The sequence below is a fragment of the Nicotiana tabacum genome, chromosome 18 (genome assembly GCF_000715075.1).
Source record: "Nicotiana tabacum cultivar K326 chromosome 18, ASM71507v2, whole genome shotgun sequence".
Lineage (NCBI taxonomy): Eukaryota > Viridiplantae > Streptophyta > Magnoliopsida > Solanales > Solanaceae > Nicotiana > Nicotiana tabacum.
This window is the reverse complement of record NC_134097.1, coordinates 53,077,403-53,093,261: the sequence shown is the minus strand read 5'-3', so window position 1 is coordinate 53,093,261 and position 15,859 is coordinate 53,077,403. Positions and strand designations below refer to the sequence as shown.

The 15,859-nt window shown below is 39.5% G+C and overlaps 1 protein-coding gene across 1 annotated transcript; it reads left to right on the top strand.

Annotated features, from left to right (window-relative positions):
• The first annotated feature begins 5,710 nt into the window (after window positions 1-5,710).
• On the top strand, window positions 5,711-15,548 carry LOC107794207 (peroxisomal fatty acid beta-oxidation multifunctional protein AIM1). The gene is made up of 18 exons (XM_016616680.2): window positions 5,711-6,001; window positions 6,090-6,161; window positions 7,396-7,458; window positions 7,550-7,606; window positions 7,741-7,808; window positions 7,888-7,969; window positions 8,067-8,122; window positions 9,795-10,097; window positions 10,295-10,381; window positions 11,096-11,270; window positions 11,436-11,557; window positions 11,728-11,891; window positions 12,305-12,559; window positions 13,374-13,495; window positions 13,571-13,692; window positions 13,803-13,951; window positions 14,373-14,511; window positions 15,214-15,548. Exons 1-18 carry the CDS (start codon window positions 5,908-5,910, stop codon window positions 15,256-15,258), a joined length of 2,175 nt encoding a protein of 724 aa, XP_016472166.1. The 5' UTR covers window positions 5,711-5,907; the 3' UTR covers window positions 15,259-15,548.
• The last annotated feature ends 311 nt before the right edge of the window (window positions 15,549-15,859 follow it).

Genomic DNA, 15,859 nt, shown 5'->3' with positions numbered 1-15,859 from the left:
AATTGCACTCATCCTTTTTTCCCACTTATTTTGATAAAAGGCAACATTTAGGTTCCGTACTCATATAAAACATCCTATCCTTACCTTAACAAAAAAAGGTATCAGTATACGGTCAAAATCGTATGCCTCCGATCTATGGGCGTGAGGGGTCATTTTGAGCCCGAGTTCGGGCAAGGTCGAGTTCGAGCTCGAGGGACCAGATCCGAGCTCGAGGATAGAGTGCAATGCCCGAATACTGAAGCACGACGTACACTGAGGCTGAGTATGCTCGATCCCGAAATTGTATCGTTGAGGATTTGTAACAGAATGAGCTAGATTCCTTCCACGTCCCCAAGATCGTGGCGCAAATTTCGGAATATGATTGTACGATTCCGTACTAGGCAGTTAGACAACTGTATTAGGAATATTCCCTACTACAAATAGAAATATTCCATATTTAGGGTTCCCCTATTATATAAAGGGGACCCCAATCATTTGTAACAACACACAATCACCGAGAAAAGAATATACTCTCTACCTTTTCGCCTACTGTTCCTCAACATTGTCCTTTAGCTCTATTGTTCTTAATTTACTTTTATTATTTAACTGTTCTTATTATTCCAAGCCTACCTCGAGGTCACCAAGCTCGAGGTCACTGCTGCTGAGTAAGTTTGGTTTGATTCACTTGTCTCTTTCATTTGTATTTCATCTTATAGATCATTAATTGATATTGAACTAAATCATATATCTTTAAAACCACAAATCAAATTTAATTGTTACTCAAATTTTTGAGGTAAACAGTTTAGCGCCCACCATGGGGCTAAAGATAATAGTGATTGTTTCTTTACTGATTCTCATTACACATGATATTCTCACATTTTTTCTTGTCAAGAATTTTTTATTCTCAGGCTGAAACATGTCTAGCTCACAAAGTGCACCTGTTCATGACAACAAAGGTCTTGGTGAAAACAACAATATAAAGGTCGGTATACCACCGGTAAACCCTGAGGAAGTTCCAAACATGGAACCAGTTGATGTTAGTTCTCATATTGCTCTAAACGCAAATTTAGGCACAGACCCCGGAGGGAGTATACGCAGGAAAGCCCGGCCTGGTGGCCAAGGAACACAAAGTGTGGGTGATGGAGGAATCAGCCTCCAAGTGATATTCGAAATGTTGCAAGCTCAATAGATCGCCATTGCTCAGCTTCAAAGTCAAAATAAGCCTCCGAGTGTAGCTGAACATGAAAACAATCGACGTACTGAGCCGATATCGGAAAGATCAAATGATAATGGCTCGGGGACTGACCCCGAAATTATGAGGATGCTCGAGGAACTCTCTAGGAGAATCGAGTCCAGGAAGAGAAAGATTGAGGATAATGACAAAAAAATGGAAACATATAACTCTCGTGTTGATCAAATCCCAGGGGCACCACCGATATTGGAAGGGCTACATTCTATAAGGTTCGTGCAAAGACCTTTCCCCCCTAGTGCGGCTCCGAAGCCAATCCCTAAGAGGTTCCGTATGCCCGAGATTCTCAAATATAACGGTACGACCGATGCGAATGAACATGTCACCTCGTATACGTGCGTCATCAAAGGAAACGATTTAGGAGATGACAAAATTGAATCCGTACTATTGAAATTTTTTGGAGTGACTCTATCGAAGGGTGCCTTAATTTGGTATCATAACTTACCACCTAATTCTATTGATTCGTTTGTTATGCTTGCATATTCTTTTGTAAAGGCACATGCTGGAGCCCTCAAAATTGCAACGAGGAAATCGGACCTTTTCAAGGTAAGGCAAAAAGATAACAAGATGCTCAGCTAATTCTTGTCTCAGTTCCAAAAGGAGAGAATGGATTTTCCCCTGGTCTTCGATGACTGGGTTGATCAAGCTTTCTCTCAAGGTCTCAATACTCAGAGTTCTATAGCTTCGCAGCAGCTGAAGCAAAGTTTAATTGAGTATCCGACTGTCACTTGGGCCGATGTAAACAATTGGTATCAATCGAAGATTAGGGTCGAGGATAATCAACTGGGGACTCCTTCGGGGTCCGTTTATTCTAACAGGCCCATAGATAAGGTCAAAAGGGACATTGATCGAGAGTCGAGGTCGAGTAGAGAGCGATATCAACCGTACAAGGAGATCGTAGGAGCATCAGATCTGGGCGAAGCTTCACACGAAATGAGAGGAGAAATGATCGAGGTCCAAACTCGTGGGGGCTTGATACCGAGGAAGATCACGTTAAATATCCCAAGTTCAAATAAAGGTAAGACCTCAGTCCATTTTTTTCTATTCTTTCAACTAACAATTGCAGGCTATCGATAAGGATCAACACGAGGCTCTCGGTCTTGAAGCACGTGTTGCACTCTATTTCCTGTAGATCAGTTTTTGTCCCAAATGGGTTTTTCCGGCGAGGTTTTTAACGAGGTAACCAATGATCATGCTAACTTAGAGCAAGTCAACAGTATCTGAGGTTCCCTACAATAAGCCTCGAGTATCGGGGGCATTACCCTCGAATGACTACTTTGTGGCAAGGGGATTACTTCATGACGGCGGGTCCTCGAAAGGAAAATATTGTAAGGGTCAAACGGTCAGATGAACCGTACCCATATAGGTTATTCGAGCCCCAAACATCAAACATGCGCTCATGTATAATCACCCATTGAGAGAAGTATTTTTCCTTCATATCTCATGCCTTTAGAGAAATTTCATATTTTATACTCTTGATCTATTGTGTAAACAGGCTTAAATGCGGACCACGATAGAATTTCGAACAACCGACCCCATGCTCGAGGACTGCCGTCCCAAAAGCAAACGGAATCAAATTGCTAACATTTCGAGACCATAAGACCTTAAAGGCAATCCTCGACTTTACGGGCCACGGCCACCCCACCTGGGGATTGACATTTTGGGCAAGCTCGAAATGAAACGGAAGATAAGCCCAAAGGGCAAGTTCCAAACTAATAAGTCTACGGACAGATTAACGCGGATTGGAGACACCCAAAATCCGTAACAAATACGAAAGCCCAAGGGCTATCTTAACCTAAACGGAAGCATATCTCGAACACTTGGCAACTAACTACCCGAGCTATTTAAACAATAAGACCTCAAGAGGCACCCACGATATACAGGCCAAGGACATCACATTCGGGGATTAACATTTCGAACAAGTTCAAAATATTATCGGGAAACAAGTCCAAAAGACATACCCGAAGGCTACGGCCATATTAAAGACTATGGTCATATAAAAAGGCTACAGCCGAAATAATGCGGCTCGGAGACGTCCGAATTCCGCCATAAATTAAAGGCCTTCAAATACTTTGAAAAACCGATTAAACTCGGCTACCCTCGGCAAAAGCAAAAAGGGCTTCAATAAAATTAGCCCTCGAATAATTTAAAATCTTCGATAATTTCAGCCTTCGAAAAATCCTCAAGAGGTAGTTGATTACCATTACACAAACAAGTTACTAATAAGGTTCTGATACGTTGAACCCTCGAAAAACCCAACGGGTACAAAAAAACACATGCTAAGACATACAAAAATTTTCACTAAGTCTTTTAGCCGAAAAGAGGGAAAAATTATAGCCACTTTAGAGGCCGAATCGGCCCGGCTTAAAGAGCCTAAGGGCCGATATATAAGAGCCTAAGGGCCAACCAAAAGAGCCTAAGGGCCAATATAAAAGAGCCTAAGGGCCGATCTAAAAGAGCCTAAGGGCCAATGTAAAAAAGCCTAAGGGCTAACTTTATTTCGAGTTCGAGCAAACACTCATTCGACTACTAAGCCCAAGGGCTACCCGAGTTCGAGCAAATTCTCACTCGGGGACTATATATAAAGCCTAAGGTCTAACTTTATTTTGAGTTCGAGCAAACACTCACTCGACTACTAAGCCCAAGGGCTACCCGAGTTCGAGCAAATTCTCACTCGGGGACTATCTATAAATCCTAAGGGCTAACTTTACTTCGAGTTCGAGCAAGTCCCTCACTCGACTACTAAGCCTAAGGGCTACCCGAGTTTGAGAAAATTCTCACTCGGGGACTATCGATAAAGCCTAAGGGATAACTTTATTTCGAGTTTGAGCAAACACTCACTCGACTACTAAGCCCAAGGACTACCTGAGTTCGATCAAATTCTCACTCGGTGACTATTTCGAGTTCGAACAAACACTCACTCGACTACTAAGCCCAAGGGCTACCTGAGTTCGAATAAATTCTCACTTGGGGACTATCTATAAAAGCCTAAGGGCTAACTTACCTTCGAATTCGAGCAAATCCTCACTCGACTATAAAGCCTAAGGGCTATCTTTTATTTCAAGTCCGAAGCATAAACCCACTCAACCATCAAGCCCAAGGGCTACCTTGCCTCATCGACTGTTTAGTCTAAAAGCTACTCAAACTCAAGTTCAAACGATCATTCGGGGTCCATTAATCAAAAACGGTCGAGGGCTGTACTTATTTTCGGCCATTACCATCTTAATTTTGTGAACATTCAAAGGGAATTTTATGCTAAGACACTCTGACCCGCACAAAGGAGTAATAGATTCCGGAGCCATGAAAGGATAAAAGTTTTGTGTAAAACTATTTACAAGGGCTATAGGTCACGATCAAGAATGCCTCACAAAGGTCGATCAGCCTCAAAAGCGAAGAATCACGAAGAACACAAAACCTAAGCAACACGATCTTTATCGGCAGAAGCGTCTTCACCCTCAGAATCTTCCCCACTACCGGACTCGCTAGAGTTCTAGGAGTCGCCCTCGGAAAGGGCCACCTTCCAAACTTTTGTTTCCTCAGTCGCTTATGCCACTGATGATGTCGTTACAAATCGGGGTAATGATCAATGACTCAATTCGTTTCTTGTAGTCCTACTCTAAGAAACGCGGGGACTATATGTATACAGTCGAAATCGTGTGCCTCCGATCTATGGGCTCGAGGGGTCATTTTGAGCCCTAGTTTGGGAAAGGTCGAGTTCGAGCTTGAGGGACCAGACTCGAGCTCGAGGACATAGTGCAATGCCCGAAGACTGAAGCACGACGTACACCGAGGCCGAGTATGCTCGATCCCGAAATTGTACCGTTGAGGATTTGTAACAGAATGAGCTAGATTCCTTCCACGTCCCTAAGATCGTGGCGCAAATTTCGGAATATGATTGTACGATTCCGTACTAGGCGGTTAGATAGCTGTATTAGGAATAGTCCCTCCTACAAATAGAAATATTCCATATTTAGGGTTCCCCTATTATATAAAGGGGACCCCAATCATTTGTAGCAACACACAATCACCGAGAAAAGAATATACTCTCTAACTTTTCGCCTACTGTTCATCAACACTGTCCTTTAGCTCTATTGTTCTTAATTTACTTTTATTATTTAACCGTTCTTATTATTCCAAGCCTACCTCGAGGTCACCAAGCTCGAGGTCACTGCTGCTGAGTAAGTTTGGTTTGATTTACTTGTCTCTTTCATTTGTTTTTCATCTTATAGATCATTAATTGATATTGAACTAAATCATATATTTTTAAAACCACAAATCAAATTTAATTGTTACCCGTATTTTAATGGTAAACAATATCATTTTCTTTACTGCTTTTGCCTCGCACAAAACGTGACGCACGATTAAAATAAGTCCCAACCGACGACTTGGGCAAAATTAGTCTTCTAATTAATATTAATAATTCCTCTTGCCTTCATTCGGTTAGTGCTTTATAACTTTTCAGTTCCCACTGGAAATTCTTCTGTATGTTACTTTCCAAAGTAAATTTTTTTTTAATTTAAAAAGTACAACTAACACCGTGTACATATTTTCTTTCTCCGCGCGCACCTATAACAAGATATACCACCACTATCAAACTTTCTTATTTAAATTGCCTTCCTCTTAATTCTTTGTGATTGCAAAACTAAATTTTTTTCTTGTCCAGTTGAAAGAAGTGGGAAATGGGCGGAGTTAAGGTGACGATGGAGGTGGGAAGCGACGGCGTGGCCGTCATCACCATCTTTAATCCTCCGGTGAACCCTCTTGCTATTCCCAGTAAGCCTATCCCTTTATACTTATTTCGATTTCACTTCATGTGTTTGTATTAGATTTTGATTCGAACTTTGTGTATTGGTGGTTTCAGTTATCGCTGGATTGAAAGAGAAGTGGACTGAAGCGACGATGAGAAACGATGTTAAAGCTATTGTTTTGACTGGTTAGCTATCTATACCGTTCGGTAATTAGGTGGTTGCTTGTAATTCAGCCAGATCTTCTGTGTTTTACGACTAGGATTCAGGAATTGAGATGATTTATTTCGTCTATAAGTGAAATTTCACTTTCTAAAAAACGTGGTGAAGCGAAGTGTTAGTGATCTGCTGCTTTATGGATTTATTTATTTATTTGATAACGCTGGCGCTTATTCCATCTTGCGTGCACTTGACTATTCCACTTGGTGCCTGCTACCTCCCACCAACAGAGGTTCTAGGTAACTCTGTGTACCAAGCTTAGGCAGATAGGAAGAAATTACCTAGTGTTTCTTTGCTTCAATTGTGATTGAACGTGCTCATGGGTCTCAGTCTACTTGACCAATAGACCACATCCTCGTGTGCTTTATGGATTTATTTGAGTTTAATTTTTTTGGTACATTTGGTGTTTTCCTTAACTCCACCTATGGTGAGTTTTGTATAGACGGACTAAGGCCTGCCTGGATAAAGGAGGTTGGCGGTTAGTTTAATTTAGTTGTAGTTTGATGAATCATATAGGGCAGGGGCGGATGCATGTAGGCCCAAGTGGTGTCACGTGATGCAGCTTCATTGCAAAATTTTATTTAATTCATTTATGGTAGATTATATGTGAAAAGCAAATAATATATAATGGAAATAAAGTGACACTACTTGCCAAATGCAGTTCTTAATGCATTGGTCGAGCGTCTAGTTTTCCTAGCAAAAGTTGGAGGTTCGATTCACTTTCTCTAGCACTTTTTGCTAATAAAAAGTATTCGAACTGCCGACGCCAGCTCTAAAATACACTGAACAAACCAATAGACAGACTATTCTATATTGAAGAAGTGATAAGAATATTCATTTTTTAACCCACAATTCAGAAAAATTCCTTGGCTCGTGGGATTGACGTAAGGGGGCAGAACTTGGTTAATATTTTTAAAGTTATTCCTGCCGCGATTGAAAAAATGGTAAAAAAGAAAGCATTTTTTTAATATTTTTTCGATGTGTTGGCTAGCTGCTACTTTACTCGGCTTCCCATCTCTCTCGTCATCCCCCAACTTCTATGAGTCACCCTCGACCGATTAATTGTGACACCTGCTTATAAAAATCCGATATAGGGGTTCTAGTTTTATTGAGACGCAGTTGATTGATTTGTGCGCTTTGCTTAATTGTTTATGTGAGTCTTCCGTTGCATCTCATTTTTATGTTCTCTGTATTTTTATTCAGGAAATGGAGGGAGATTTTCTGGCGGTTTTGATATCAATGTTTTTCAGAAGGTTCATGGGACTGGTAGGATTACTTTAATCTCATCTTCGTATAGTAAGGTTGTGTCTCAATGGACATCCGTGTTGAAAAAATGGAATTGGATTAAATCTTGCAGGAGATATTTCTCAAATGCCTGATGTTTCTGTTGATCTTGTGGTGAACACGATGGAAGGTAGTTGACACTGTTTAAATCATGATTTCAGATCTTTATATCTCTCTTTACTTCTCTTGGTGCTTCTCTGTATCATTCTGTAGTCAAATGTTATTTACAAATCTGTCAATCCTGTTGTTTTTATTTAATTTTAGATGGTAAGAAGCCTGCAGTCGCTGCCATAGAAGGACTTGCACTAGGAGGCGGCCTGGAATTGGCATTGGTTTGTGATCTCTGTAGCTTGTGCTGTCTATATAACTCTTTTCTTGGTGTGTCAATTAAGTAGTGTACGCTTTTGGCAGGGATGCCATGCACGAATTGCTGCACCACGAGCACAACTGGGGTTGCCAGAGCTTAGTCTCGGAGTCATCCCTGGCTTTGGAGGTAATTCTGCCACATACTGCTCATTGCAGTTGATTGTAGGTTTTGAATTATATCCATTACCAACTGACTAAGCACAGAGACAATGTTTCTTCTTAAGGTACACAACGTCTTCCGAGGCTTATAGGGTTGTCTAAAGCTGTTGAAATGATGATGGTAAGTCATTTATCTTCATATCAGTAAACCAGCTGAAACTTGTGACTAGTGGTGGCAAAATGGTTAAAAGAAAACAGTTAACCACCCATATTATCCACTAAAAAATGGGTCGGATTATGAACTTTTCAAAAACGAGTCAAATATGGATAAGAACCATATTTATTCATTTAGAAAATGGATAACTAATGGGTTTAACTTTTACATTTATAAAGCCTCAAATTGGGGGTTCCTCAAGTTTGCGAGATTAGGAATTCTCGCAAAAGTGGTCATATCCACGAAGCCATGGATCATATGGTTACCCATATTATCCGCTGGTTAATTCGTTTTTTATCCGTATTAAATATGGGTCGGATCGGATAATTTATTAGTTTTTTCATTACCAGTTTTCGACCCGTCCCATATCCGACCCGGCCCGCTCGTTTGCCACCCCTACTTGTGACTAGTTTTTTTTCTTCCTGGTTCTGAACTGTTTAGATCCTCAGGTTAATTTATTCGGTCAAGGGCCTAAATTACCCCTCTACTATTAAAAATAAGCTATATGTACCCCCGTTTCACTTTTGTGTTATTATAGTCCCTGACGTTTTACTTTTCTATTTAAAATTTCCCTCGGCCGTTAGTTTATTTATAGGATATTAATAAATAAATGTGTCACAATCCTATTGCTCTAAAATCACCCGCCCCATATCTCATCAAAATTAGCCGACCCAACCCTTTTAACCCGAACTACTCGGGTCCCTCTAACTTAAGGGTTGGGTCGGCTAATTTTAATGATGATAAGAATGGACATTGGGCCTAACTCAACCCCAAAAGCTAGCTTATGAGGTGAGGATTGCCCAAGCCATATAAGGAGACCAAGCCCCCTGTGGGAGACTCAACACCCCCGGCACGTTCAGGCCTGGCAACTGGAGCGTGGACAATATAATATGGGGGCCCAACATCGGTGAAACAAAGAATTGGGATGGGTCTGGCTCTGATACCATGATAAGAATGGACATTGGGCCTAACTCAACTCCAAAAGCTAGCTTATGAGGTGAGGATTGCCCAAGCCATATAGGAGACCAAGGCCCCCATCCCTTAGCCGATGTGGGAGACTCAACAAATGAGATATGAGGCGGGTGATTTTAGAGCAATAGGATAGTGACACGTATTTATTAATATCCTATTAATAAACTAACGACTGAGGGGTATTTTAAATAGAAAAGTAAAATGGCAAGGACTATAATAACACAAAAGTGAAACGGGGTACATATAGCTTATTTTTAATAGTAGAAGGGTATTTTAGGCCCTTAACCGTAATTTATTTGGTCTATCAATTCATTACCAAAGTAAGTGTTGGGCAATCAATGTTGTCCTGCGTGCAGCATGTTGCCTAGAACTGTTACAGTTATTCTTGTCGTTAGATATAATTGGAATTCTCTTTATTTTAGCAACTTGCAAACAAAAGGCAGAAATATTATGACGTAATGTCCTACTTAGATGTGAGCATTATTCAACTTCTGGTCGCTTTCTGACCTATGGGTTCTAAAATTTATCTGCTTATCCTCGCAGTGATCTCTTTTTAGTTTCCAATATGTGCTCCATTAATTAGATTGCTTCTGTTCTTATTTAAATCTTGTCAATCAATCAAGCGAATCATCGTAATGGCATTATATATTATAAACAACTTTTGCAGACATCTAAACCAATAATGTCGGAAGAAGGGAAGAAGCTTGGTCTTATTGATGCCATTGCCCCTTCATCAGAGTTGTTGAAAGTATCTAGACAGTGGGCACTCGATATTGCTGAAAGGCGCAAGCCTTGGATACGTTCCCTTCACAAGACAGACAAAATTGGTTCCCTTTCTGAAGCGCGTGAAGCGTTGAAGGTGGCTAGGCAACAAGTCAAACAGACAGTTAAGAATATGCCTCAGCAGTTGGCATGCATTGACATAGTTGAAGATGGCATCATCCATGGAGGATATCATGGTGTTCTCAAGGTATTATTTCTCGGTCAACGATATTATTGCATTGTAAACACGTTTCTTGTGTTTTCTCTGCAGAAAATGTGGATGGTCCAGTTACATTTTTGTGTAGGTCCTAACAATTGGAAAAGGGGGTTATGAAGACATCTAGCTATTTTTTTCTTTACACCATGTACGAGATGGCATAACAACTCTTTTTGGATGTTTTGCAGGAAGCTAAAGTATTTAAGGACCTTGTGTTGTCAGATACATCAAAGGGTCTTGTTCATGTATTTTTTGCCCAACGGGCAACATCAAAGGTATGATACGGCAAATCCTGAACTGTGAAGGGTATGAATCTGCACTATATGATTATGTGATGCTAGCTTGAAGGTTGTCGTTCTTCGTAAGCATCTTTATTTGAGCAGGCAAATAATGAATAGGAGAATTGCTGGGATGACTACAACTTATGCACCTTCTCGGTCTTACTTATCCTTTAGTTAACTGCTTTTGCTTTGACTCATTTTCTTGAAATTGCTATTTATTATTAAAATGTAAACTTGAACGCCAATTATCAAAAAAGTTCTTATCTATTAGTAATCTCGTGTTCAAGAGATTAACGCATTAGCCGTGGCATGCAAAACTATCTGCGTACGTGCAAAGTCTCTATAAAGAACAATTACAATGAGTGAACTAAGCTGGGGTTTGCTGATTCTTTTCTTTTGCTAATTTAGTTGGGTTGGCTCTTCTTGAGGTTTAACGTATGGAATGGATTTTCATGGTGTACCTTAATTTGTAAAGTTTGTTATCAGTATGATTCACATGGTGACATAGAGTGTGGATCTCTTTAATGTAATGAACTTGTGCAGTTACTTGTTTATATATATACCATTCTCATTAGTTTTGTATTCTGTTTGTTCTGATCCTCTCCCGACTTTTAACTTTTTGAAATATGCAGTTAGATGTCCGCACTCCCTTTGAATCAATCAATTCTTACTTCTTTCTGGATGACCTTTTGATTTTTTATTGGGCAGGTACCCACCGTCACTGATATTGGTCTCAAACCTAGGACGGTCAAGAAAGTTGCTGTAATTGGTGGAGGTTTAATGGGTTCAGGCATAGCTACAGCTCTTGCTCTTAGCAACACATTTGTTGTACTCAAGGAAATTAATTCTGAGTATCTTCAGAAGGGGATGAAAGCTATTGAAGGTTGTTGATACACTCTTTGACTACAGTTAACTTACTTATTTCTAGCCATTTAGTCAGTGACGGTGAGGATTGCAAAATCATGATGGTCTTGACTAGTTTATTTTCTTACAGTCCTTTAGTTGTCCTGAAATGTAGAAACTTATGGGGACGTATCTTATATTACAGAAAATGTCCGTGGACTGGTAGCTAGAAAGAAATTGCCACAGGGCAAAGCAGATAAAGCCCTTTCAATGGTTAAAGGTGCATTGGGTTACTCAGATTTTAAGGATGTGGATGTGGTCATAGAGGTGAGTTTCTGAACTTATGTTTGGCTGTTAAATGTTCACATAATTGTTTCCTCTTTTCTCATTTCTTCTTCACTAGGCTTCTTTTTCACCCTACTACTGGAACAATGCTAATGATCAGAATTTTCCATACTTAATTTGCTGCAACTCTGGCGGCCTCATCTTGTTTGCAGGCTGTAATTGAAAATATTCCGCTAAAACAGAAAATATTCAGTGAAATTGAGAAGGTGTGCCCTCCACATTGTATTTTGGCAAGTAACACATCCACGATCGACCTCAATGTTATTGGAGAAAATACCAGATCCAAGGATAGGATTATAGGGGCCCACTTTTTCAGGTACAAAGTCATGCATGGCAAAGTTTTGTATAGTAGTTATTAATCTGAGGGAAATGTGACCACTTAAAGAATAGGATGTACATACAATTTCAAAAAATAAAATATAACAATGTGAAACAAAATGCGATATTTTATACTTGCTCGTGAAACTAGCTTGAAAGGACAAGAATGTTATCACATATATTATACCTGCCTTTCACTTTATTTATTGCGCTTTTGAAAGTAAAAGCAGTTGGAAGCATATTGCTGTGCCTGAATGCAGCAACATGAATAGTAACGTAAATGATCCTTTTAGAAGAGGGTAATTCTTATGTTTAAGTTATGTAACAAATCCTTGAGATAGAGCTGCAGGCAATTACTATGGGAGCATCTTTTTCTGTTCCAACTGCTAACTTGGTTTTTGCCGTGGTCAGTCCTGCTCACATTATGCCTCTGCTGGAGATAGTACGAACAGAGAAGACATCTGCGCAAGCAATTCTTGACCTTATGGCTGTTGGCAAGGCAATTAAGAAAGTGCCTGTTGTGGTGGGAAATTGTACTGGCTTTGCTGTCAATAGGACCTTCTTTCCCTACGCCCAGGGCGCACATATTCTGGCCAATCTAGGAGTGGATGTCTACAGGATTGATGCGCAAATCACCAACTTTGGTCTCCCTATGGGTCCATTCCAGTAATTCTCTTCCTTATTAAATTATCAGATGTGGTTATAATTTTCATGCAAGAGAACACATAAATACAAACTGGGCAATCTATCTCTGCAGATGCTATTCTTCATTGTTTGTTTAGCTTATTATAACAGCTTTAGGATGATTGCTCTCTCCGTTCCTTTTAGTTTGTTTCAAAAAGGTTGACATCTTTTTACATATTTGGAAGTGCTTTAATTTGCACATCCCCATTTTACCTTTAATGTCATGCTCCTATGAGAATGACATGCATGATGAATACCACAAGATTTTAAGGTACTTCTTGTAGGTTATATACATTTATCATATGAGCCAAAAGTCTTCTGTCTTTCTTAAAACTCCGTACTTAGTCATACACCCTCATATAAAATGCTCTAGATGATAGAAATTCTCAAATGCATCCTTTGACAGAATATAAGAGATGATTTTGTTCAAATCTAGTTGTCTATACATCAAAGTAGTAAAAAGGATTGCAGATTCTTTGAATTGTTAGAGGCATTTACTGTCTGATGTAAGATTAAGAGTATGTTCAAAAACAGTTTTTCCGATGCTACCACAAAACACAAGAAAAATTAGAGAGAGCAGCACGTACATTCTATTATATGTTAGAGCCCAAGTGCATTGTCTCCCACCCCTTTAGTTTGGTTGGAATTTGATGAATGCTATAGTATACTGCATTTGCTTGCTTAGAAATTAAGAAGGAAGACAGAGGGAAAACGGCACTTTTTTATTAGACACTGTATTAACTGGTATTTGTTGGCTCACATGGCATGCTTGGGTGCCTGCTTTAACATCTTGCAGGCTTCAGGATTTAACAGGATATGGAGTGGCTGTTGCTGTAGGGAAAGAATTTGGGTCAGCTTTTTCTGATCGAACATTTAAGTCTCCACTGATCGACCTTCTTATAAAAAGTGGTCGAAATGGTAATGTTGCATTTTTTATCCTTTGGGTTGCTGGTTCAGAGGTCTTGCTTTCCACCATTGACACAGGTTTTGCAGGTAAAAATAATGGAAAAGGATACTACATTTACGAAAAGGGAAGGAAGCCAAGACCTGATTTTACGGTGCTTCCAATTGTTGAGGAATCAAGAAGGCTCACCAACATAATGCCTGGAGGAAAGGTATCTCTATCTAAGAAAAAGGGTTTAAAGAATTGAAGACTTGACTATTAGTTGAGAGGGTCCTGTTGTTTCTAACTCATATGAGAATAAGTTTTGGAATTTTCTTGCAGCCAATATCTGTCACTGACCAAGAAATTGTTGAGATGATACTCTTTCCAGTTGTAAATGAGGCATGTCGTGTTTTGGATGAGGGGATAGTAGTCCGAGCATCTGACCTTGATGTCGCATCCGTCCTTGGAATGAGTTTCCCATCTTACCGGTTAGTTGTCTATGCTCTGCTGGAAACCAGCAGTCATATGTTACTCTCCATATTGAAGTCCGATTACTTATTGAAACTTGTGCTAACTGATTACTATTCAGAGGTGTAGACAATGGGAACTAAACATGAAATCTTCTCAAAGCTTTCAATACAATGAGAGTAGATAAAACTCTTAACCAAGAGACATGAAGATAATTAAGAAAAAAGGAGGGGGGGGGGGGTGTTAGGTAGAGTGGAAGATTGGGCAGTCTACTTAAAACATAAAATAGCTTTAATTTATCCTTAACTTTAATAAAGATGAGAAATCATGACTGGGGTTTCTAGCAATTGTGCTAACATTCTGTATCTGTTAATATTATCTCTATCAAAATTTAAACATATTTCTACAATATGATTTTAACGATGATTCTGTTTTTGGCAGAGGTGGTATTGTTTTCTGGGCTGACACTGTTGGAGCGGGCCATATATATAGAAGTCTCAAGAAGTGGTCAGAATTATATGGTAATTTCTTCAAGCCCTCAAGGTTCTTGGAAGAGAGAGCGACAAAGGGCATCCCCTTGGTAAGAACTTGATCTCATCTCCATGATTCATTTTAAGATCTTTCTAGCTGTCCGTTGTACCTTAGCTTCAAGTTTGGTCATTGTGTCTATTAATTTTTGAAATATTATCACATACTACCGATTAAAAAAAATTAATACTCCCTCCGTTTCAATTTATGTGAACCCATTTGACTGGGCACGGAGTTTAAGAAAAGAGAGAAAACTTTTAATCTTGTGGTGTAAAATGAGTCACATATATTTTGTGTGGCTATAAATCATTGTATAAAGGTAAATTGTTTCCAAATAAGGAAATAGGTCATTCTTTTTGGCACGGACTAAAAAGGAAATAGGTTCACATAAATTGAAACGGAGGGAATATGCATATACAGTTGAATTCCAATTATTGATGACTTTGGTAATCAGATTATCGTAAGTGTCTGATAAAAATAATCATCAGTCTGAGCTCCCATTGTTGCCAAATCAAAGAAAATAAAGGGTGTTAGTAATGTTCTTTGGAGGAGGATGAAGTAAGAAGAGGATGAGAGGTAATGTTAGCTGTTGCACTGCCACTATTGCTCAACCTCATCGATATGTGGTCAACCTGGAAGAAAAAGTTGCCACTGACAGCTGGCAATTGTGTGCATTTTAACTCGGATTGCTTGCTGTTGTGTTGTGTACATATGTTAAAATCATTACTTATTGGTATCATTTCTTGTGCTGCAGAGTGCACCTGCTTCTACATCTTCAGCTTCAAGGTCACGCATTTAAGCACAGTATAGAATGTTCCTACATCTGGGAAACAAGCATGTATTTGAAATATAGAAAGGTATGACCTTCTTGAAGAGGGGCACATATGTCATGCCTGTAAGTGCATGTATGATGATGCATTAATATTTCCGTGACTCATAATAAAGTTTACTTTCTAGTTAGATGGGTGAAATTCACCAGCTTTGTTTATTCCCCCCTGGCCAAGGAGGGGGGTATGTTTTGATTTGATAAACATGATGCAAACAAAACAGTTTCTCGAGATGTGTATTAGTTTCTTATTCGTTGCTTCCTTTGCTGGAATTCGTGTATTACCGCCTAAATCCTGCATTTTACTGTTTTGGGTTTGGTTTGGGGGGGGGGGGGGTATCTTGATTTGAGGAAGCAACCGAAACAGAGAATGGTCTACTATGCAACATGTTAAAATCAGATGAGACATCTGGCTGTGATTGTTAATCTTTTGTAGAGTTCTATTGGTTGTGTGTTAATCTTTCTCTTGTTAGTAGTTTTTTTTTCTCTATTTGATTAATGCAATTCTTGTTTATAGCTCATACATTGATGTACTCTTAAGAATAATAGGCAAGATGGTTATAATTGCACTTCG

Coding starts and splice junctions, on each gene's coding strand:
- LOC107794207 (XM_016616680.2), top strand. CDS start 5,908: ATGGGCGGAGTTAAGGTGACGATGGAGGTGGGAAGCGACGGCGTGGCC. Junction 6,002..6,089: donor GAACCCTCTTGCTATTCCCA/GTAAGCCTATCC, acceptor TGGTGGTTTCAG/TTATCGCTGGATTGAAAGAG. Junction 14,512..15,213: donor CGACAAAGGGCATCCCCTTG/GTAAGAACTTGA, acceptor CTTGTGCTGCAG/AGTGCACCTGCTTCTACATC.